The sequence below is a fragment of the Anopheles darlingi genome, chromosome 2 (assembly GCF_943734745.1).
Source record: "Anopheles darlingi chromosome 2, idAnoDarlMG_H_01, whole genome shotgun sequence".
In the NCBI taxonomy this organism is placed as follows: Eukaryota; Metazoa; Arthropoda; class Insecta; order Diptera; family Culicidae; genus Anopheles; species Anopheles darlingi.
In genome coordinates, this window is record NC_064874.1 from 25,306,903 (window position 1) to 25,331,902 (window position 25,000).

Consider the following 25,000-nt stretch of genomic DNA (forward strand, 5'->3'; position numbering starts at 1 on the left):
GCTCAAATATCACACCTGGGCGTTAGAATGCCAATATTTTTTTTAATATTTCACCTAACTAAACTGGCATTCGGTCACATTTACCTCGAATCGATTCCGCTAGCTTGATTTTTGTTCTAGAATTTTGAAATTACAACATCTTTTTAAGCGTCACTGCACCCAAGTAACAATCGCTTGAGCTTCTTTCTCGACTCCGCTTAAGTGTTTACCAGCTGAATTTAAATAATCAACATAACTTTTGTTAGTGCTTCTGCGAAACGATTGAAATTGTTGCTTTCAACCGAATCATAACCCGTAGCATAATGGGCAGCAATGCACTGTTGGGCACAAAGCGAATCACGGTGCAAGGGCTCAAAAGGGAATCAAAACAAAGAAGCTATCTTCCCCACAAGGGCTATGCACTGCATCATGCTCCCTCAACGGCATTGCCGAGCCTTTCGCAAACTCATGCAACAAAGAGGTCATCAACGATCTCGAAGCGAAGGAGAAAGAACACGAATACGAACTCTCCGGTTGGAACTGAAGCTGTTTAACCTAGAGTGTGGGGTACATTGCATTGCGCGAAGCGGAACAACCGAAGCAAAGATAGCTTTGGCCAAGATGCAATAAAGAATCCCCACCCGCGGGCACTGCGAATGTGGTTACAAAACCAAAACAACGCCACCAGTATCTTATCGGTGGCAGGGGGTGATGGTGGTGCGCCGTGGTGAAAACCACGAGCACGAAAAGGGATAACGACGACGACGATGATGATGATGATGGTGGTGGCCTGCAGTATAGCCTCTCTACTACGGACGGCCATTGCACAGAAATACATTCTCTTTCGTGATCACACCGGTACGGCAACTCCGTTACCCAGCTAGCCAAAGTACATCTTCTATCCTTAGCGATTCACTGTGTTGCCATCGTCGTGGTTTTTATTGAATCTCTGTTGTAACTTGCGCGGCCTGAGGCGGTAAACCCACGAGACCCATTGAATGTTATAGCGGGAGGAAGAAACCGGGCGAAAGCAATGCAAATTCTTCGACCATACATGAACGGACCGTTCCTCGTAGTATTGAAATGAGGCTAAACAAAGGAACAATCGTATTTATGATATGGTTCATTCTATGAATGCTGGTCTAGGCTGTTATACCATAATATGCACAAACTCTTTAGTTTAATCGAAGGAGCGCCAAAGACAGAACCTTTGTCGCGTAGAGCCTCGTGTGTTTTCTACCAACTACATAGCGTATCTCTCCTTCCCAAAACCTTCTCTTTTCGAGCGGTCATCAACTTCGGATCAATGCCCTCTTTTGGTGGAGACAAAATAAAGTCGCAGAACGTTCTGCCGCCGCGAGCAGCAACACCGCCACAATCATCGCAAGCGAGACTTGCTCCTTTTGCTCTCGTTCGCGGTCTGTTTTAAAGGCACAGGCGGGAAGCACCACATTTTGGCCCCCGCTCCGATTTCCTCTTCACCCTCTGATTCGTTCAAGTTTGGCGTGATTGGCAGAGTATGAAAGGTGTAAGCGTTACTGACGCGCAACGAGATGTCTGAAATGTGGTTTTATTAAGACAAGCTTCTTGCAAGCAGGAGGTTTCTTGTCTATCGGGGCGTTCAACTCTCTTGTTTGCATCGCGTCATTTGCTTGTGATAGCGGAACAGATCCTGTAGGAATTCATTTGGTTTTAAAACGAATTTAAAAGAGAAGAGCAATAAGTCTCAATCTTTTTAAATTCAATCTCGTAATCTTGAAAAATAGAAAATAGTAATCTCGAGACTAAATCCATCGAACTTTATGTTTCTATCGCTTCTTTCGAAGATAAAAATCCTTTGGCTAACCGAATTTTGGATTGATATTTGTTCAGAAAAAACATCCAATAAAGATATTTTTTCAATATAGATAGCAATATAGATTGAAAGAAAAGTATCTTTATTGCATTCTTTTATAACAAGGTTAAATCAAAAGGAAAAGGATTACAATGGCGCGTCCTAAGAATAACTGTTCAACAAGGGAGTAAATTCCCATATCAGAACGATGCGGTTCCTAACTTTAATAATATTAAAACAAGTAGGGACGTACTTTGCAAATGGGTTCAAACACTAAAGGTGTGGAACCCATTGCTTTTATTTTTCCCGATGCCACGGTTGGGTAGTACGTGTCGTCTAGAAAAATACACGCTTTGCTTCTTCTGTTCAGGGGAATGTGTTTTCGCGTTTCGTCAAGTAACAATTTACCGGGAAAGGGCGACCTCATCGCCTCCCTGGCCTGCCTGGCCTGCCTGTGTTTCCCTCATCTTTCTGTCGACTCATTTTCACGCAAAAAATCGCGTTTCTACTCTTTCCTATCTTCCACCTATCATCGAACAGATGTGTGTGTGTGTGTTGCCTAAGGCCGATTTAGTGTGCCCTTATGTACCGTCGAGATACCTGTGATGATGAGGGTCACTTTTGTGCTGTGTAGCGAGCTCCTCTGGTGTTCTAGATAGAACCTGTTGCTCAAGTAGCACCGACAGCGATCGCACACTCACCACAGCATCGGCGGAAGAGGGGCCCTTAAAGTAACGAAATGATGTTTTGTTAGAACAGAACGATGGCTTCGTACACGGATATTCACGCACACCATCTTTTCCAGCGAAGCTAACGAACGCTGTCAGAGCTTCTTCCCTCCAGAACACGGCGGTCAACGATCGCGCTCCTTCCACACCTTTGTATCGCTGTTTGCGGAAGGTGGTACACACTGACCAGTAAAAGAAGTGGCGGGAAAGTGCCGCGCTTGAGTACGCATTACGTGGAGAACAGGCATCAATGCGCGAGGGGTTGAGTTTGAGTTTGTCTTGAGCCTTCTTCCCTCATCACTCATTAGAATACATGGTGTTGAGCGTATCCGTGATCCTTTTAATCTAACTATCGAAAATGTATGTTGCCAATTAATGTCACCAAGAGAAGGTACTGGAAAAATCTTTTGATTTACCCCAAATTGGATCTTCGCTAGTGAGGCATAGCCGTTACATGTGTGTTAGTGATGCGTTCGAAGGATATGATGTTGCTGAAAAACGGTTGGCCAGCGCCGCCGTCGCCGTCTATATTTTACAGCCACATTAGCACGATGGTTGACGGAACGGAAGCACCTAGAGCTCACGCAAACAATGGAGACGATCCAAAAAAACGCTGTCTTTACCTATACAGTAAAGGGTAAGGAGGAACCCCCTTAAGAAGTGGCTGATGGTGTTTGTGGTTCGTTGGCCGAGACTCGTTGCGATGAGCCTTCTTGAGCGCTGCGGGACGCTGTGGTCCGTTCAGGCCACGAGCACCAGAACAGTACATAAACGTGATAAACGCTTTTTCTATAGATTTATGTCGAGAATACAAGAATCTTATGTACGGAAGAGGAGAGATACACGCACACATATTCGCCTTCAGGAAAGACTGAACACACGACTTCCAAGATGCCCACAGATAGACATCACTCGCCCCGACCTGTCTACCCTTCCCAACACCACCGATTTCCTTCCCCGAGGTGTTATACCCCGTTGGTCCCTGATTTGTTAAAATCCCTTTTACTTCTGCAACCTGGCCGGTCGGTTCCAGCACACCATCATCATCAGCAGCCAGCCAGCAGCAGCGAGCCGGGCCCGTTGTTTACGAGAGCATACGATATCCCCCTCCGGCTCAGAATGATGGTGGTGTGTAGTGTCCGTTAGCGATTTGAGTCACGGAGTCTCGGCAATGAGCAGCGTCGTCATGAAGAAATCTTCCGATGTAGCAATGTTCCATCGGAGTAACATTATTCAACGACGAGAAGCTGCTGAATTCGCAATTTGAGCGAGCGCGGACCTAAAGGCACAACCGATGTTTACGCTTATGGTGGTTCTCTCGTATCGTATATGGAAGATGGTGATACTTCGTTTTCTTTCAGTCATTGGAATTCCATTTCATTCCATTGACGCAAAGATCCAACGTTTCTGATTTATCTTGTACTGCTGTGTCTTTTAAGGAATCATAAAGAGGCTCCAGAAAAAAGGTGTTAAGCTTTACATTACACTCCTAATATTTTCAAGTAAGTTGCTGGTCGCTTCCGTTTTTGTTGCTTTTTAAAAACAATGTTTTATTGTAAAGCAAATCATACTCTCTATTTTCGGCGTTGTTTTGCTGTATATATGATGTTGGAAGAGCAATTGTAATCGTTTCGCCGCCGCCACTACTTTTGCTCTGGGGTCCTCCCGCCCTGTGCCTTTACGTGGATGGGGATGTAATTATTTTTCGTGGTGTGGCGTAATTTACTCACGGCCTTATGCTGCTGCTGGCCTCTTGACTTGTTTTCGTCTTAACCTCACGAGTTCTGCTTGCGGTGCTTGTCTCTTTTCCCTTCTTCTCTCATGCCAATGATGATGATGATGATGGTGAGAAGAAGTTGAGATGTGTGTTCTCTTACATCTTTTAGCTTTTTACCTTTTTATTGGTGTGTTTTCGCTGACACCAATGCCTATGTGGTGGTGGTCCGCCTTCCTCGACACGTGCATCATGTTCGATTCATAACGGCCGCGGTAAAAAGATATTGCAGCAGAGCAGGAATAAGGAGAGAAAAATAATCACGGATCTTGGTCGCCGCACGACGTTTGTCGCTCGAGATTTGCAAGCCAGATCCGGTAACCTTCTTTTCCGGGCTAATTCTGCGAGATTTGCATGTTTGGCGTAGTGGAAGTGACAACAAATGAAGCGCTCCACAATGGGTTTAGTTATATCAGCTACCACACACAGAAAGAACCATTCTTGTTCTGATGCGCTCGCTCTTGTCTAATGTGTGCTAAGCTCTGCGCAACGTGTGTTTTGTAACTTTTTATCTAGAATGTAAACATGTTTTTTCCAGTTCTAATTTGCGCTGGAACACTGTTTAGCGTCATCAGATTCTGACCGGTCTGGCAAAAACAGGGGATATTCAACACATCCTCAAAGATGGTGGTGTGTTGTAGTTTACGGGATTGATCTTTTTTTCTTACTCCAAGTAGCACGACGAGAGCGAGAGAGGTTGATCATAAGACAGAGGAATCCATCATTCAGAGTCTTCCAACTCCAACCCCAACCCCGACCCCGACCCCAATCCCAAGACAAGCCCCAGCAGCGACCACAACACACGGACGCTTAAGCTTCATGATCATAATGATGCCGTGGAGCTAGAGAAACGTGTAGAAGACTGGTGGCCAGATCGGCGAAAAAGCGTTAAATTTAAATTCTTTTTGAGCCGGGCCAGGTGAGTGTGCGATGTAGCTGGGCTTGAGCATGTCTAAAGCATTGACTGGCTTCTGTGGAAAGTTTTTGCTTGGATTCGTTGGACTCGTTGGATGCTGCTAGCGACAGGAGAACGAACAGTTTGCTGGTGATGCTTTTCAAATTCCTAAGAAACAGGAACAAATGTAAGCTATTTTAAAAATTCTTCATTAAAGAGGCATGATGTTTCATAGAATAGTACGGAAATGGTTAGATTATTGGACAGCAGAAAGCTGTTTGATAAAACTGTTGCTGGTCATTAGTTTACCTGTTTGAAAAGAACAAAACGATTTTGAGCCTATTTTTGTTTACTATAGGCACCTTGAGTATCGAAGGTTATAAGAGATTATTGGGTCGATGGTTTGCGATGGACAAACTATGCCCAGTTTAAAACGGCATGTCTTGCGTTGAGCAGAAGCGGTGGATGTTAACAATACGTTACTACAACCGCGGGTCGACTGGTCAGAATGTGTATTAGAACCTTGCTATTACATAAAAATAGGAAAAAACGCCAATAAGAAAAGAAAAGAAAAGAAACTGGCTAACAGAAGAAGAAGATCCAACCTTACCGTTCTAAAGCACCGCACCTCCCTGGCACTACGATTTATGTGTGGCTCTAGCACTAGCGCTTCTGTTGTGAGACGCTGTTTCCTCCCAAGCCTCCCGACTAATCGGCTACGGCTGATGGTGGTCAGTTGGAGCGGCAAAGTGGCGGATGTAACATCCAGCGATGATGAGAGCAAAAAAATCGAAAATCTCGATTTAGTTGCATGAGTTGGCTGGATTTCGGTAGCTAATCAAAGATTCGTTGGGTCTATCGAGTACCACCACCATGTCATACCATCGTCGTCGCCGCTGCCGCCATAGTTGTTGGGGGCTGTTGGGCGATCGATTCGGTCAAAGAGCCACTGCGCGTGCGTCTCATCCGGAGTTTTTGTTTTTTATCTTTCCTTGCGCTTGGTGTCCGGTACGTGAGCGTAGAGGTAGCGAGAGGAGTGTTTTGTGTGGTGAGGTTTTTCATTTTCCAACTCCTATTCCATGTTTCTGAGGCAATGGGACAAAGCGGCGATTCTAGTATTAGCAGAAAGAAGATTCTGTTACCTTTTCGTCTCTAGCCCGCATTTCCGATTCTTTGACGTCAGCAAACGGAGTACGAGGGAGGAGTTATTACAATTATTAATTCACGTTGGCTTACCCAAGAGAGACTAATTGGCCATGCTATTGGAGGAGCGACTATTTTGAGGGTATTAATTTTGACTTAACGTCGACGTGTAGGTTTGTAACCATACTTATCGCTCTATCCGACCGACATACGGACGATACTGATGTAAGAGCTGCGAGCAAAAAGGAAAACAGGTAAACCTTGAGCTGATCTCGCGCAGCACACCTTCAAGGACTTCCTGTCTCGAAACAACCTTCCTGTCCGCAACAGCCATACGGTCGTAACTACCTGGTCTCCATTGGTAAGAGAGAAAGCCTGCGGCTGCGGCGGTCGCAAGTATGTTGTGTTCTTGTCCGCATACCCTGACCACCAGTAGAGTGTACAACGTAGATCCAAGATGATCAACCAAACCAACGCGTCGTTTTAGTGCTGCTGCTGATGATGCTGCCAACTTGTACCGGTTCCGCCGTCTCCACGCTGCATCTCTCTTACTCATTGCTTTCTTTGGAGATGCGGCCCAAGTCGTCATTATTTTCTTAAACCTCTTGCATTTGCAGAACCTGTGCAATTGTGTTGCTGGCATCGCTTGTATGTCGCCAAAGGATAACCAACCACCACACCAGTAAGGAAGTGTTTGTTTCAGGCCCGAAGGAGTTTAGGTTAATGTTGCATTTTGGTTTCGCTCGTGCTCGTTCTTTCGCTTTCGCCATGCACCGGTCATTGCTTTGTTATGCTTATCTTGCAATTCGCTGCCGCCAGACGATCGCGAAATAGCAATGGGAATGTTTTTTCTTGGGCCTTCTGGCCTGCACTATCTGTGAAAAGATGTGTTTTGTTGATCTCTTTTTATGGATTTACTGATATAGCCAGTTTTTTTTAACCAGATATTGCGCTGTTTGTGACGAAGGGTTTTTAAAAGACATTCTAGTACAGCTTTAGGTCTCTGTCCATTTAATAGCCTTTTACATGAAAATTATTATATGGATAGCATTAAGCCGTAATAGCGAATCTTACGCTAAATTTTAGTGCGTTTCGATTCTTATTGCCCAACATTTCACATTTCCTTCTAAAGTCATCGCTGCTACGGAACCTGCAGCCGAGAGAAATAACGATTTCTTACACACCGCGCCATGTCTTTTCTGCCTTCGCTATAATTGTTCCTGGGACCCTAGCGGTTGCCGCTGGCTAGCTGCCTTTGTCAGTCTCTTTCGCAGTATGTTGCGCCCTCCTTGTTTCTCATTCGTCCTGGTGGCGGACTTGGTAGAATGGTGAAAACAAATCCCCTTTTTCCTGCGCTGGATGAAAAAAGGGCGCAAAAGTTGATCATCGCACACCTGCAAAGCAAACGGCCGGGGTTCCCGAGGTTCAGGCGGACGTTTAACTTGGACCGCGACCCACGACGGCTTCAACCAACGGCTGCGCGCGGTCACCCTGTGCTTATGTGCGAGTTGAGCTCAAGATGCCGCCTCGCACACAAAGAAAGCACGCTGGATCAAAGTAGCTTACGCACTTACACCATCACCACCAATTCGGCACGGAACACACGCACACACTTTGATGTGGCGTGTGTACGAAGCAATTATATCTGATTTGTCGCTGTAGATGCTGTTTTCCAAGTACCGCGGGTTAATCTTATTTCATTGCCGTATATCTTCTTGTTCGAAAGAGAAACATTTAAATCATGACTCGAATTATACTTTTACCTGGATAATACCAGTGCAGTGGTGTTTAGAACATTGCTACGGTTCTTGGAATTGTTCTGTTGCAAAAAAATGGGATTCTCTTTCACTCAGCGTGCCAAATTAGAGGGCGCCAGAGGGAGATGGAACAATGGTTGGTTGGAGGAATAACGAGCACGATCGCAGCACGCTTCTACATAAGCCCGTCGTTGGTGTTGGTGAAAGGAGCCTCTGGATCGTTGCGAGTGTGGTGGAACGCGCTTGTAGCTCCACGGCGGCTTCCTATTGAATTTTGGTCAGTTTTTTGGCGTCGGTTCGTGAGTGATGATGAAGATGGCGGTTTTGCTCCGGCCGCTAGTACTGAAGCGTTGGTCTGCGGATAGTGGCGGAAGTGAAGGACGATCTGCAATGTGCCGGCATTTCCATCCGGTTGTGCTATCTGATCCATTGGAAGAAGCTCGTTTCGTGCTCCCCGGAGGGTGACAATTGTACGTGAACTGTACGTGAAGGATGTGCCTCCTCACGCTTGAATTAAATGTGATAACTGCTCGTGTATGGCCAGCAGAACTGTGAGCCGAATAAGCAGGGAAAAAATGGCTGCCATTTTGCGGTTTGAAACGTGCGTCGGTAGATCCGCTAACCTCACGACCTGTGAAGTGTGGCGTGCTGTGCGTAGCGGGAAGAGTGAAGCGCGCGGCTTTCCCGTCATTCTTCCCTTTGTGCTTACTCCAGAACACACGCAATCCATGGGCATAACATGGTGCCGTTAATTTGCAAATGAAAAAAAGTGTCTGTTCAGATTTATTCGAATATACACACACGCATACTACGACATGAGGAAGCAAGCGCCGCGTACGGCACGCTAAGTGAAAAGAAAGAAGCAACAAAAGCGAAGCGTGTATGCGGCCGGCCAACGATCTTTTTTACGCAGCCATCGCTTCACCGCGCCTCGCTTCTCCAGGACGTTGGTCGTGGCGGCTGGTGGCGGCTGTGGTCGAAGGGGTCTACTCAGTAAAGCTATCGTTTCTTGGAAGAATGTTGAAAGTGGTGTATTGCTGCCGTGAAGTGGATATGGATTCCAGCAATGAAAAGAAGGGGTTCATTATTCGCTGTCGATTCTGAGCAATTGAACGGTGATTTATAATTGATGGGCTGGTTAAATCATAAACCAGAATATCAGAAAAACTACCTTCTGCTGCACGATAGCTTTTCTTGGATAGCGGGAATTGACACGAAGAACTGTCGACGGCACAGACTTGGTAGTCGGACGATCACATCCCGTAAGCCGGCTTTTGCATGCTTCAACGAATTTCCAGAAAATTAGAAACATCTCCACGTATTCGGCCGACGGTAGCGGTAATGCTGGTATGAGTTTCGTTGTGATTTCCTGTCCGGTATCAACTCTTCATGTTTGGCGGCAGTACATCGAGCAAACACACGATTCAGCCGGAATAGCGTTGTGTTTGAGGAAGAACCCATTTGCCATAACATAAAGTAGGCGCGGAAGTGACGGTGGCACCAACAGAAGAGCACACATGATAATGATAAGCGATCGCACACTAGCGAAGCGGAGTCGAAACATACAACAGAACGTGATCCAGAGTCGCCGCGCGCAAGACGAACGACACGAAATACGGCGCCTGGTGCGCGCGCACACACCGGAGAGTTCAGAGCTGCTATTCGCGCGTTCTCAACATCAGCGAGTGACGACACGACTCACAGTCCAAACGCACTGCGACAAAGATTGTTTCTTGCCTTCATTCCCTTCAATTGCGCAATTCACGGTGTGTTAAAAAAATGATGCGCATAAGCTGCTGAAAGATTTTTAGTGAAATCGTTTGCGTTCAACATTTGCGCGGGCTGGCATATACTCGGAAGAACTTCGTTGGCGACAACAGAACAACATGCATGGTCTGCATATTTCTCATAAGACGTGATGTGTGCGTATATCAATTTCTGTGTTGTGTGTGTGTGTGTGTGTGCTCGCTCGCGCATCTGGAGTACAAACATGCTATCAACGTTCGCTTTTGAGAGACAAGAACGAGCAGGACAGACCGAAGACGATCCCACGGTGAAGCGAGAGCAAAGTATACGGCACGTGCGTGTACGCCCTTCAACCATACGGGCCGGGCACTCTATCGTGTGACGGATGGACCGGATAAGAGAAGATTCGATTGGAACGACCGCCAACGGCAGCTGGTGGTGTGCTGTACGTGTGCACACTCGGTGGATGACCCCAAACGAAGCAGCACACACACACACACACATGCTCATGGAAACAAAGCACAAATTCATCGCGCGCACACCAGCAGAAATTTCCCCGTGCGCGCGCGCGCGCAGCTCTTAGCGATTTAAGAGCGAGAACTATCGCCATCACGCCTAGACATGACATGACGGACCAGCAGCAGCTGCTGGAGAGAGCAACTAAGCTGATGATGATCGTACGAGTGTCGGACAATCACGCCGTGGTCATCTTTTCTTGAACTGTTCCGTCGTGAAAGAGAGATGTAGGAAAAAGAAAAATTAATTTGAACCGACGGCCGGGAACCAAGGAACGCCGGCAAAAAATGGAATTTTCAAGCAGCAGCAAATGGCAAAGGCAGAAGAAACAAGGTACGAAAATCACATAACCGCTACTACTCCTTTCGAACTTTTATTCCTCCCTTTAAGCAGTCACTGAAAAGCAAAGACACCATTTGTGGACTTTTGCTGCTTCGGTTAGAAGATTATTGCATTTAGAAAATACTAGAGATAAGATGCTGCGAAACGTTTCATGGCAAGTTTGACCTCCCGTTGGCGGTATAGATGACTCCGATAGGAGAATCGTGAGAGAAAGTTCAGAGAAGATCTTTGCTGATCGTGCTCATAACGTCTTTTATGTACTGTATGGCTTGATACAAATTAATTTAAGAGGATGACGGAGAGAGAGAGCTTTAGAAGGCAACCGTCACGGGATACGTTACAATTTACCTTCGATTGACTCTCGACGGCTTATGTAGTTACTAGAAGGTTGTGTTGATATTATTTCTGATTTCACTGTAGCCGTTATCAGTAGCTTATAATCATGGAATTTGTTTTGATGCTGATTGGGACCCAAGTACCTATGGATTTGTCGTTGCTGGTGTCTCATTTCTTAGGCAATAGGCCCGGCACCAAAGAGGCAGGCAATGTGTATGTACATTTGGATGAAGAATTTATTTTTTAAAATTTCTTTCATAATGAGCCTTACATTTCTTAGGGTATTCTTAAGAGCCTGAGAATGGATTTCATTGTGTAGCTGTGTGTGACGGCATGATTTCTGTAGATGTGTGAGAGAAACAGAATTTAAGAAGCGGGGGCATATTTAAACCGAGCTAAGAACTGCTTCTTACACACACACCAAGCTAAACGTGCGCGCGCACACAGGAAGCGGAAAATCGATTCGCTACATCAGCAGCAGCAAACAGACCAAGCGGATTGGATCCAGCAGTGAGAATCGCATTCACGCACGACGCGAAGACGACGTCGACGATCCCAGGACGGGAGGGGACCCCCTTGTGTAGTGTAATGCCACTGAGGTGGAATCTGTAATAATAGGGTTGGAGCAAAAGTGACTATCATGCAGCACTTGGGGTTGGATGGAAGCTTGAACCACCTTTCCTTCTCCCTTCCCAACCATGCTTCTTGGGCGCGCGAGACGAAGGAACTCTACGGAGGGAGGGAGCGGATGAGGAGAGAGCAACAAGTCGCCGACTTCTTACTTCCCGTAACGCGCGTATCATCTCGTCATCATCTGCTGCCGCCACCTCTCTTTCGCGGCCATTTTGTATTGTGATATGCCGTGCCCTCTGATTGCATAGTTCGCCGTTTTTTATTTTCCTGGTGATGAATGTAGTGATGGGAGGAAATAGTATTGTAAATTACCTTATCTACTCTACTCACCAACGGCAAGACTGACCAAAGGTCAATTTTTATTTGGATTAGTATTTTTGCGCTTTTTTAAATTTAAAGTCAAAGTTCGTTTTATGGATAATTCTTCTGTAGAAAATTTGTATTCCCTTTTTAAAGAGCTAACGACTTTGTTACATTTGTTCGTTTCTTTGTGTGGTGGATAGAACCGGGCCATCAGGTTTACTCTAGCGTAAATTCTCACGGAAAACGTGATTGAAAAGAAGGGGAAAGAAGGGGAAAGGTTTAAAAGAAAACTCATAGTAAAATGGGGGATTTGGTTTCCTTGGTTGGGTGAAGAAAAAATGATAGAAAAAGGGTACAAACAGCAATAAGACAAAACCACGCGTGGCGCTTAGCCAGCCAGCAGAGATCGTGGACCATGAACAGGCGATTACTACCATTGACCGACGCCGGCCCGGCCGTCCGTACAAACAACAACATACACACGCGCACATCACTTCCCGTGGCTTGGTCGAATCTCAAAGGCCGGGACGCGCAGCCTGCTGCCATTGGCCTCTGCTGCTGTGAATTGTAAAATGGCGATGGCTTTTCTCTGTTCTTCGTGCTCTTTCCGACTGGCTGGCTGGACGAACCGCTCTCATCACAAGATATGATGCCCAGCGGAAATGAAGAAAGGCATCGCTTGTCCCCTTGCATCCCTCCTATCATCAACTGTAAGAGTGTGATGGCGGGTCCCTTTTATGCTGGCTTTTGCTGTAAACACAAATCAAGTCAAGGGCTTTAGTGTAGCGTGTGACGCCATTGCGCGTCTTTGCTGATGTATGCTGCGCAACGACCTCAAGTATGTTTTTAAATCTTTTACTCGCATATACCCATATTCTGGCTATGTACACAGTTGGTTGATAAGCTGTCGGAGAAATGTAATAAGATTGGCTAGTTTAATTTATGAATTGATGTTTGCAATGTTTAAACTGCCTTTATGATATAAAAAAATCCTTAAAAACATGATCCTCGGATCTTCTTTCTGATGAGAGGAGGAGCGTCTTACATGGTGTTACATCCTTGCGTATTTCGTCTATTTTAATTTTTTTGTGTATTGCTCAATTCTTTTTTGGTTTTTTTTGGTTGGTAGGTTATGACGCTTACGATAATCAAAGAAGAATAATATAGAGAAGAAGGTAAAAAGAGACCACATCATCATCACAACACCACCACTACCAATCATCATCATCATCATCATGTTTCTTCTGAAAATTGGTGTAGTGTAGGAGCTTATACACAGCCATCGGCCATCATCTTCTCCACCACCATTATCATCATTGTTGTCGATCTCCTTTCGTCAAAGTCACCGTTGCTGCGAAAGGCAGAGTGGAATGGAACGAAGAATAAGATGATTTTTGATCGATTTCTTTCCTACTACATTTGTGATGCTGCTCTGTTGTACAAGAGGAGCCAGAGAGCGAGGAGGCCTTTTAGTGGATACACACTCTACCCCTTGCCGCCATCGTTAAAGGTCGTCAACCTTCTTCCGCACCGGAGAACCGGCGGCTCGATCATCATGATGCGCGCGCGGAGCCGTCGTGTATCAAGCAGGAATTGATGAGAGACAGAGAGAGAGAAGAGATTGAGAGAGAAATGGGCACGCTGTGCAATCTGTCTCTGCGAGTTCTGGATATCGTGAAAATGGTATTTTCAACGCTACCACCACCCTTTCTTGTGTATTTTACACCTAACATTCTTACGATGAGATTCAGGCTTCCGATGGCTCCCATTAGTAAGGAGTGGTTACTCGCGAAAATGCGGGTTCATGGAGACTGATTCGTTGAATTATGATCAGTTGACCGGTGGGGGTGGTTAGACTGATTCCACTACTAGCCACGCTATTCCCATTATCTCCTCAGTAACTTATGATATGGATGGGTTGGATTTTATGTCGTTTCCTAAGTTTAATACCCCGTGCAAGATTGCGGGACCGAAGGAGAGTGGCAATGTTGAACGAGATTCCCTTCCACAGTAAAACATGATTATTTTTAAATTATAAATTTAATTTTTCATCTAGGTTGATTTTTTTAAAACTCGAGCAGCAGGCGTTGTTTTCTGAACGCTGAAACATCATAAACTTACGCGACTAATGATCAATAGCGAAAACCCATAAATTACATCGTTTTTGGTGAAGAAAATGGTGTATCGAGTCTTTCTGATGGCAGGAGATATTAGATATATACAGCCAGCATAAGAGCACAACAGTCACATGATGTTCTAACGCTCTGTAGATAGGCCCGCGAGTGATAAGTGATTACTGTCCGACTGTATGGGGGTTGTAGCATTAACGAAGAGAGAGAACCACCAGCATATATCTTGTATACGAACCGTTGCTTGCTCCGTCTTCATTTTTTATTCCACTATCGACAATGGGTGTGAATCTAGTGCTTCACATGTTTTTGCTACTGTGACTAGATCCACACTCATTAACGATGGCTCGAATCAAACATAAAGAAACGGTATATTCGTGGTCGTGTGAAGTGTAGTAATTAGTTTTAAAAAAGTGTTAAACAGATGATGTGATAAAAGAACAAGCAATAGGTGCGCTCGCTATGAGGGTGTTGTTTAAATTTTAAATAATTTTACCTGAGAGTACTATGAACACCGTTTCTGGACATTAAAGCATAACCAATCGTGTGATGTGCGTCTTTCGCCAGCTTTCCGATGCCATGTTAATAAGTGTATTCGTCCAATTAAACTCGATGTCAAAACAATCAAATTTCATTCAAAGCAAGCGACGCGAGAGAGAGAGAGAGAGAAGGAGAATCAATGCACGCGTCCTGCTGCCCCGAATTCGTCGTCAACCATTCGTCTTAGGTCGGTCAAAACAATGTATGCACAATGTTGTCTGCACAATGTCTGCAGAATGTCTGCGCGTCAATGGAATGTCATCTCTTATCACGAGGGATACGATCACTTGAATCCTTAGTATAGAGAAAGTCGTACTTACTTTTCTTCATAAGAGATGGAATCGTTTCATTCATCGTAGTTTCTGTATTTGCAAAGTGCAAAGTACACTGCACACAAAGCGTGACAGATCAGATATATATTAAAAGCGCCATCCGGCCGATCGACGGTAAACAAAATCTTGAGCGCATTGTGAAAATGAGTTACATCGTGCCAAGAGTAGGTAGTAAGTACAGTACACAACACTCCAGATCAACCTTTGCGTTGTGCGCCAGTGGTATCCCTTTTATGTTTCGGTTTCCCGTCGCCCCTCGGTCATGATGCTGTATCTCCAATAATTTCTTCTTTGTCTCATCATGCTGCGCGCGCACAGTACAAGTACGTCGAGTAAACCCCGACCATCGTCGTCGTCGTCGGCCTATGGTTCGTGATCATCATCATCGTCATTACCGTCATCGCGACGCGGCAAACGGGAAGAAAGAGCGAGCATAAAAGAAGGCGCACAAAGAGGAAGGAGTGAGTGTAAAGCCATAAGCCCAAGAGGAGCAGTCCAGCCGCGCAGGCCTCCAACAACCACCAGCCCATGTCTTTTGACGACGACTGTGATCGGTGGAACATTTTTCTCTACTTTGTCGGCGAACATGTTTCTAGTGCACGGTTTTTATTTGAAGCTTCGTGACTAGATTACATGCTCGTCTATTAAGTTGAGATCAGACGAAAATGTTGCCCCTATTCTGCCCTCACCAGGAGAGCAGTGAAGGATCTCTGTGTGTTCCCGAGTGTCTACTGTGTGTCTGTGCCTGTGCCTGTTGATGTCTTGTATTCGTGGGAATATACTTTTTCTAGGGGGATCGCTCTGAATTACGAAATTGATTTTATATAACAGTGTAGGAATGTTTCGCCTTTAGAGCTCAATCATACTAAACTTTTTAGTCTACATTTCGTATTATGTCTTGTATCATGCTTTAACGATATTTTACGAAAAACTACTGCCACTGTACCCTGATATACATAGCATGGTATATGCCACATATTTAATTTAATTTTTTCGTTTCTGTTTCTATCAGGCAAACAAGTCGGTCTCCCGATTGCACCATTCCAAGAATACACCAGATTCCGTGCGTGGCAGTCCTTTCGCTACCGTAACATATTCGCCATTGTAAGCATAAAGATCCGAAACGATTTACTCTATCTGAACTATAAACTAATTCGTTTTGCATCTTGTGTTCTGATCCATAGATCTTCGAAGAAAGAATCCGAACCATCATCAACGATCGGTAGCAACACCAAAAGCAAATCTGGTCAAATCGTCTACACATATGGAAAGGCGCATCTGCTGAAGCATATCAATTGGCTGCCCTCGACGGAAACCAGTATTGATCAGCAGGAGTCTTCTGCAAAGGAGACAAATGCCAAGCATCATCATGGAAGGAGGGATGCAGCGTTAGTTGGGAATCGTGCACTAAGTGTTGGCTTGCAGGTGTCGCAGTTTGCGAATGACACCAGCAAGTACATGTTCGACTCGAGCTACGATCGTGTGATGATACTGAGCGATCGGATCTACGAAAACGGTTCAGCCATTTGCTATCGATTAGCACAGGAGCTTGCCGCTGTTTCAAATGTCACAACAGCAGCCAATGGCACGAAGGCACCAAAGAATGGAAATGAAGGAAATGGTGAGATGACAGCAGGAACCGAAGACGAACAGGTGGCGGGCTTAGAGATGGATGATCTTGATGGAGGACGTAAAATGGCAGCCGATTGGTTCGATGGCATTAAGGTGCATCACGTGGACTATCCGAGCTCAGAGACAATCCGGGTGCTTGGAAGGGTGATCATTGATACGCAATCCGAAACTGGCACTTCTGGAGCAGGAGGGAAAGCTGTTAATCAACTCTCGATAGTTGACTTCGATGAGCAAACACTTCGTTACACGCAGCTAGATCTCAGTCAGCTGCGCGGGCCATGGTCCCTGTTTCCCGGCCAGACGGTGCTGCTTGAAGGAATCAATCCCAGGGGCACCCTTTTCACCGTGCAGCGGGTACACCATGAGCGGATACTCGCCCTACCCCGTCCACCGTATACTTTGGAACGTCCCCTAACGATGGTGATCGCAAGTGCACCATTTACCGGACGTGACGATCTGCTTTATGAACGACTGACCGGGCTGCTACAATACTGCGCCACTGATCCGCCGGATGTGCTGTTGCTGTGTGGACCATTTGCTGATGCCAGCTGTTCGCTCTATAGCGAGGTGGCCGAAACGTTTCAGGAGTATTTCGAGAAGATCGTCGGTACAATCATGGGCGCCGTTGGATCAACGCGCACGGAAGTGTTCATCGTTGCTAACCACGACGAGGTGACCGGTTCATTCGTCTATCCAACACCCCCGTACCGGGTGGCAAACTTCTACAAAAACCTTCATTTCCTACCTGACCCGTGTCTGTTCAGTATCGAGGGACTAGAGATTGGCGTTACTACGGTGGACACGGTTCGGCATCTGCTCGACGGCGAGTGTTGCTCGGCCGATGCGGGTGATAAGATCAAGCGCGCTTTTGGACATATCTTTCATCAAGCTTCATTTTATCCATTGAATCCACCGCCGGAAGATATGCCCGTCGACGTCGATATGCTGAATGAGTTTGGGCGCTTAACGCGCGTCCCAAATGTAATGGTGTGTCCGAGTTCCTTGAACCGTTTCGTGAGGGTAAGTTTCGCATTCGCCTGCAATAGTCGTTTGATATAGTAAACTTGTAATTTCTTTAGTGATAGCTGAATCTAACTTTTTTTTTCATTTTTCTATGATCTCTGGTCTGGGTCACTTGACTTGGAAATTTTGACAGGAAATCAATGGATGTGTTTGCATTAATCCGGGGTTTCTCGATTGTCACGAGACGGATGGGTCCGGTTCTTACGCTCGACTTGTAGTCTATCCTCCTGAACAGACAGCGACGGCGGCACCGGCAGCAGCAACCGATGCTGACAGCGACCAACAACAAGAGCAAACGAAAACGACGACGACACCTACGGTAGTGCAACCTTCTGCGGCTAGCTATATCGCATGTCAAATTGTTAAATCGTAGCAAATACAGTCGCAATAAAAACAAACTCAGTCATTGCAACCTACACCCAACTATTGTATGATCGTGTAGTAGCCCTTTCATAGTGTCGATCGATCATTTTCAGCGGATCGGATGTAGCTTAGTCGGAAAGAAAAGGATGTATAAGAAATAATGTTTAAAAGTTCCATACATAATTTAGCTTTTCATGAGAGAGAAGTTAGAAAATTGCGGTTTTGTAGTTTTTGATTGAAAAATCTTTATTTGCTATTTTGTTTGTTCCGATCTTCGAAGTTAAATGATCATTCCTTTTGCGCTCTTCTCCCCTTCACCATTTCTATCTCGGTTTATCTGTGGTACAATGCAATTAATTTCGTGTTTTGTGTATTTTACAAAAATGACTCATTTGCCCTTCTGGATGCACCGTTACTTTGCAAATTGGAATTGCTTTATCGTTAGTTATGTCTCGTGCGTGTGCGTGTATGTGTCAAATGGGTATCTTGTCTTCGTTAGTTTCGGTACTTGGATTTGTGTGTGTCTTCTGGCCGGCAGAGGATTGGTGAGAAAAGTGTAGCTCAAAAAATACTTTGCCTCCATTTGTTGCCCTAACACTATTCTCTGTGCCATCGCGTCCTTTAACGACTCGGTTAGCTCACTATTATCCTCATTAGACAAAATCGCTTCTTGTTGCTGTTCTGTTCTAGTTTTCAATCAGATTCAGATTCAGGTACTTGCCTACATTATAGAAACACCTTCTGTACGATTACGGCTCCATTGCTCCTTTCCTCATACAATATGTTCTTACAGTGTGGAAGATGAATTACATATTCGATACATGGACATAGCACAGCCGATCAAGAAGTAAACCTGACTGTTATTACCGTGTCGATGATGCCGCAGCTAACGCTGCGCTGTGCGCATATGACGATAGGGATGAATGGACAGTCATAACTATCTCGACAATAGCGGATCTAGATTGTTTCACATTGTTGTTGCAACTATCTACCCTCCAACAGCGAGCGACACGCAGCAGCTGTCGAAATATGACTTATCGCTATTCGAGAAGAAAGTATGTTGTACGCGGTTGCAAAGTTACAGTAAAAAGCAGATCGTCTCTAATTCTCTCTGTCTCTCTTTCTCGGTGGTCATTCCACTTACAAAGGATTGAAATTATGTGGTACCTGTATTTTATAGGAAAAACTAATCAAAACACAACGCACTTACACCAACATCATTTCGTGCTCCTAGTATGGCAAATGATCGCCGACATCCCCGTATAGGCCAGCGCTCGCTGGCTGCCATAGGATTCAGCTGCTCGTACCATGGTCCCCGTTGCTGCTACTACTGCTGCTGACGGAACTGGCGATGCTGTGCTGGCTGCAATCGTTGCTCGAGCTGCTGTACGAACTGTACAGATCGGGAATCTCCGGCAGGATACGGTTGTACTGAGCCGCCCGATTACGTGTTGTCTTCTGCTGGCGCATTCGCTCGTCCATCGTCGTGACTCCTGCTGCACCGTTACCCCGTGCCCGGAACGAAGTCGACGGTGGTAGCAACGCCGGTAGCTTCAGCACATTGTCAACCGTTGCATCCGGTCGCACGTGTTCTGGTACGTCCTCCATTGTGCGGTCAGCCGGAAGGCGTTGTTCCATCGGTAGCGGTAACCAAACTGTTGCCCCCAAACCCGCCTCAATGCCTCCCTTTTGTTTTTTATATAGATGTTTTGTTTTGTTTTAATGATCGGATTGTTGAGGATCAATCGTATTGCAGCGAAGAGGGACACACGCATTCGATCGAAAGGATCGTGACATACATTAATAAAAAAGGAACCAGCCGATCAGAAGGATCCAAGGCACAAGACACCCCGCACGACCAATGGCAATAATAGGTCACAGAGGGAATCGTCCAATCATTAAAAGATTATTTCGATCAGCGTGATCAACGTATAAAAGCGTGCGTTTTGTGTTTAGAAGAAACACGTATTGCATTATTAGCAAATTACAAATCAAGGGTAATCCCCAGGTAATCAGCAACATCGTTGGTATCCGGTTGGTCGTTGGAGGGCACAGTCGTTGTGTTGGATCGGCGTAGTAGATCGTTGTGCACGCGTCGAGGGTTGCGAAGGTGACAAGAAAACGGCGACGCGCAGCATCATCATGACGTAGTGGCGGTGGTGGTGGTTGCGGTTGATGATGCAATTCCATTCGTTTTTTTTTTGGTTTTCGGTTTCAAAATTGAATTTTGTTTGTAGCCATTGAAAAAATCGGGAAACGGTCGTTTGAAACGCGCCGGGAACCACGGGAAATGGGAAGGAAAGTTAAACTTCAATCAAATGGGCTCATTGAGCATGTCCACCACGGTATGATGGGTATAGAACATGTTTTATCAAGGACATCTATTTGTTCATATAAATATATTTTTATAGATATATAAGTATAAGTGTAAATTTATTGAATAGGCTGTATGAATGATTGCTGAAACACAACGATTGGTTAGATTTTATATTGCTGAAAGTTTTGCAATGGTATACAATTTCTTTAATTGGTTAAGACGAAGAGCAATAGGTAGTGAAGACGTTTTTGTAGTGAAGACGTTTTTGGTGGAATTGCAAATCGCGAAAGATACTCGTTAAATTGTGATCATTTTTCAAGGTAATGCAAGGTAATGAACTTGCCTATGCAAATTCAAAAAGTTGCTCACGACTCTATAGCTCCTGAATTAACACCACTTTCGGGTAGCAGTATATAGAAAATGAACAATCGCAATGTAACAGGGGTTAGCATGATACATAGCCCTAAGGGTACCGAAAGGATTCGACTGGTCGCTGGATGATTTTTAAATGGTTTGAAAGCTGATATGGCTAACGAGTGTGAGAGAATGTGATGAACAGGAAACGGGAGAAAAATGGAGGAATATTCAGCACAAAATGGGAGTATAACTTACCGTTACGCTTTTTTTAGTTTGCGAGAGATAGAGAGCAACCATTATTTGTTGTTGGTTTGATGTATGGCTTTTTAAGGGTTTACAACAACTACTACAGATACTACAAAAACGCCTTACTGTTCATTTGTAGTACGCGGTGGGGGTCGGTACGATGAGTATATGACGTATGGATGTGTTTATGGGGAATAAGAAAAAAAAACGGGAAAACAAAAAAGGACGAAACAAAACGAAATTCTTATACAAGACGAGCATTTGTGATTATGATATTTAACTGTTTTGACGTGCCTTTTCTTGCACAGGACTCTTGGCAACTTTGAACCTCACTCTCCCAAACGGGGACTGATGGTACTACTACGACGACGACGGTGACAACGACGACGATGGATGATCAATGGATGATGGTTGGTACATGCTTGCCTAGGTCACGTGGCGCCGCTCTACGTTAGAGCAAACCGTGAGCGAACAGGATGAATCGATCCGCGACTCGCGGCACGTGCAATGTGGCGCACACAATATGTATGTTAGATTGAAATAACGCTTCTTTTCTGATGTGTTTTTCAGGACGGATTTAGAAGGTGCCGTACGTTATCAGGCTGCAGCGCAGTATCCCACCGGCCCCTCGAGATGGTGCTGCTACAGTCGTTGCCGTTGCCAGCAAACGGCTCAGTATTCATAGCGAGCCAGCCAGACGAGCCAGAGGGACGATATGACGGAGTGTTTTTCGTTTGTTGGGAGAGGGATACGTTTTTGGGGAATCGAGACAAAACAATAGTAATAGCGACGGCGCTGGTCATGTATTGACTCACCTGAATGTCGGTTTCGAGCTTGTCACCAATCATCACACACTGACCGGGTGGGACACCTAGATAGTGGCAAGCTGCGTAAAAGATATTTCTATCGGGCTTGGCCCACGGTAAGTCAGAGGATACCAAAATACAATCAAAGTATTTATTCAACGCTAGTCTGTCAATCTTCTCCCACTGGGCGGCCGTCGGTCCGTTGGTGATGATGCCAAGCAGGTACTGGAGCCGGAGCGTTTGCAGCATCGTGTGCACCTCGTCCGGTAGCGCGAGGTAGCGGTAGCGCCATTCGAGCCACCGGCCGTACAGTTCGGTCGCCAGGTGCTGGTGCGTGGCGGGCAGCACGTCATACCAGAGCTGGGAGCGCCACTGCACTAGCGCCATGTCCGGGTTGTCCGGGCAGCGGCGAAACGCCGCGAGATAGTTGGTGGCCGTCTCGTTGGCTAGCTCACGCCCGAAACCATGCTCACGGTGCAGAAGGTCTGCCACCTAGATGGACGAATGGAATGCTAGGCGTTAGATTTAGCAACAGAAACACATTGATGATCACGATGATCTCCCGATGGTTTGGTGTTGAAATTCCAAAGACGTAGAGTTTGTTTATTGTAGGGGGCGAAGGGAGTGGCGGAGAGTGTTTATGGCTACGAGTTATAAGTAGAAGCAGTATGCAACAGGCACAAGCAATGGAATGCGAATAATTTCTTCTATCGCCAACACACACTCATCGTTCAATCGATCGAAGCAATCGTGTGGTCGGTGCATTTCATGAGAATGACAACGACGACCCGACCTGTAAAGTCTTCTAAGTCCTTTCGGAGGGGCAGATCTCGCGAGGTGTAATATTGATGAACTGGGGAAGATGAAGGCGCTCAATCGAGATAAAAAAGGCTTCTAGAAGCGCCAGGTATGACCGTTTTTATAAAGGCAACGGTAACTTTCATAAATTGTTCTATTACCAACAGCTAATCGAATTTATGAATCTTTTTTTTTGTTTTAGTAGCCAAGCGTGCACTGAGCTTCATTTGGCTATCGAAAAATTGCGATGGTTACTAGGATGGTGCAACAGTTGGACCTTCAGCGTGAAGATCGGTTTACCATGATTGAAATGTTTTGCCGGTCAAGGTCCTGGCCACGGAAATGGATCATGGTGGAAAAGGACACCATAAGCAGTGTGTAAAAGTAAGTCCTACGACGCAACGTTTTACTAACGCGCAAATCAGTCACGTCCCACAATCCCAATGCAACAAATGTCCATACGAGATCCATAGAAAGAGAGAGAAAGAGAGCGCTGCCAGCACCAACCGGACCGTAGTCGTACGAAGAAAATTCGTGACTATTTTGGGATCTGCTACTACCTTCATCCCTTAGAAAAGAACCTGCGTAGCACCGCAATGAGTGTATCTTTCGACTACTTTCTTTCTTCTTGGCCGTAGAGCAAGCCCAAACGAGGTGAACATGAATGCACTTTGGTGCAGCACACGGCAAATGGGTCAACACGGTAGGCAGCAAGTGTTCTTTCCTTGGAGCGTGACCTGGCCTTTGTGGAGAAGGGGAAAAGTATTGATGGATGAATAGTCGAATCGCCGGATGGGACAAGCAACACGAGCTACACAAATATAGAGGGTTGTTATTCAATTTGAGTTTGTCCCTCACCCAAACCCGTGAGAGCAAATGATCCGGCACTCGCTACCAGATTTGTGGGCGTTGTTGGCACCGTTGCCACAGACCGAGTATCGCACACCCGATGGCAACAACCTGTCAACGAAAACGACGTCCAACTGCCTAGGGTTTTCTCCAAAATAATTTATTAATAACCCAGCTATAGTCCACCGCCGTCCGCCCTGCCATGACGGCGAACGGGCATCCATTTCATCCCATCTCCTAGCCCTCCAGCTAGAGGCACGGTTTGTCTCATCTACGTGTACATTCTTAGTTTTATCTGCCTCGCGTGTCTACGCGAAAGGACGACAAACGGTCCCTTGCGAGGGGAACGAAAAAGGGGAAACTTGGGAGCTGACTCAGATTTACTTCTTTTGCTTTCTCTTCCATCGACTTCCAACGGAGTGATTCCAACGAAGAGCAGGCGCGAGACACGATGTGCCGGTTTGCGCTGCTGTGCTGTGCACACGCCCGCGGATGTGCGCGGGCAAGGAATGTTCTATTTTTAATCGCACGAAAACTTTGCTGCTTTCCGAACTAATGTGGTGTGGTGATCGGTAGAACGTGGAGGGTGCCTTTCGTGATCTCACCGTTTCGTGAAGTCTTCTCTCCGGCACACGCACCACAGATCGGGAGCGCCTTCATTTCGATACAAATGATTTGTTCTTCAAATCTAGCTGGCACGGCTGGTGGCAACTGGTAGGAAACCGATAGTAGCAATGATGAAGCGAGTCATGGAAAGTAGGCCGCTGGTCACTGGTCTCGCACACTGAGACCGCAGACGAAGCAGAACTAAGCAATGCCGTTGCGATGCAAAAAAACAAGACATAAAACCGTACAAAACATTAACTTTATTTTGCAAATTAGTTTTCAAATTATTTGTGCTTCTCAGGCTCTTCTTTTCAACACTCATACAAACATTCTTCATTTCATTTTTCCTCGAACGACAGATCGATCTTCGACCGATCGTATATCGTACATATAAAGCGCACTCCAACACAACGGTGGATGATTGTTTCGGCAAAGAAATTAAAGAAACCTAAAATGCAGCAATACAAAAGGATATGATGACCAGCGGATGAAGTGATCGACACTGATGAGGGACTGGATATGATAGACGATCCACGAGGGTGTGGCGGTGTGTGGAGCGCCTAGTCGCCAAAAAGCTTCTTGCCGAGATCCATCATTCGGTGGTTGCGGCACACCTTCAGGGCGTCCGCCTTTTTAAGTACAGCAGCTACGGCCGGATTCGCATCAACCAACTGCGACAGGAAGTCCTCGTACGCGAGCTTCACGTTCGGTGGTAGCGTACCGATCTTCACTTTGCGCAGCGTCTCGACGATACCTTCCGCCCAGCCACTCTCGATCGCGAATTCCGAAATCCAGGGAATCAGCTTCAGGATGCCACTCATCGTCTGCATGCCCAAGAACCACAGCTCCATAATCTCGAACCAGTGCTCCTTGTAGGCGAGCGAAACGACCAGCGCTTGCGGATCGTTCGATTCATCGATATTGTACGCATCCCAGAGGAACCGGATCGTCGTCTGGATGTAGCGGCAGATGGAGAAATCGTTCTTCTTGATCTTCGACGCTTGTTGTTTGAGCAG

General features: G+C 45.9%; 3 protein-coding genes across 6 annotated transcripts in view; 1 reads left to right on the forward strand and 2 right to left on the reverse strand.

The window, feature by feature from the left end:
- The window catches only part of LOC125947923 (DNA polymerase alpha subunit B), an 18,594-nt gene extending 542 nt beyond the window's left edge, over positions 1-18,052 (forward strand). Inside the window, exons 3-5 of the mRNA XM_049673481.1 lie at positions 16,000-16,091; positions 16,172-17,639; positions 17,776-18,052. Of these exons, the coding sequence (XP_049529438.1) occupies positions 16,000-16,091; positions 16,172-17,639; positions 17,776-18,015 (1,800 nt within the window). The 3' untranslated portion in view covers positions 18,016-18,052. The remainder of the gene's footprint in view (positions 1-15,999; positions 16,092-16,171; positions 17,640-17,775) is intronic.
- A 159-nt stretch (positions 18,053-18,211) lies between these two features.
- The window catches only part of LOC125947975 (N-acylneuraminate-9-phosphatase-like), a 10,607-nt gene continuing 3,818 nt past the window's right edge, over positions 18,212-25,000 (reverse strand). Inside the window, exons 2-3 of one of the 2 annotated variants that reach the window (XM_049673589.1) lie at positions 21,741-22,223; positions 18,212-19,691 (exon numbers count right to left, since the gene is read on the reverse strand). In XM_049673589.1, coding sequence (XP_049529546.1) covers positions 19,299-19,691; positions 21,741-22,223 — 876 coding nt within the window. In that variant the 3' untranslated portion in view covers positions 18,212-19,298. Of the gene's footprint in view, positions 19,692-20,934; positions 22,224-25,000 lie in introns of both variants that reach the window. The other variant, XR_007468540.1, reaches the window with a different exon arrangement.
- LOC125947920 (neurochondrin homolog) overlaps positions 24,228-25,000 on the reverse strand; it is a 4,230-nt gene continuing 3,457 nt past the window's right edge. For all 3 annotated transcript variants that reach the window (XM_049673477.1, XM_049673476.1, XM_049673475.1), the window contains exon 2: positions 24,228-25,000. This exon is cut by the window's right edge. In XM_049673477.1, coding sequence (XP_049529434.1) covers positions 24,545-25,000 — 456 coding nt within the window. In that variant the 3' untranslated portion in view covers positions 24,228-24,544.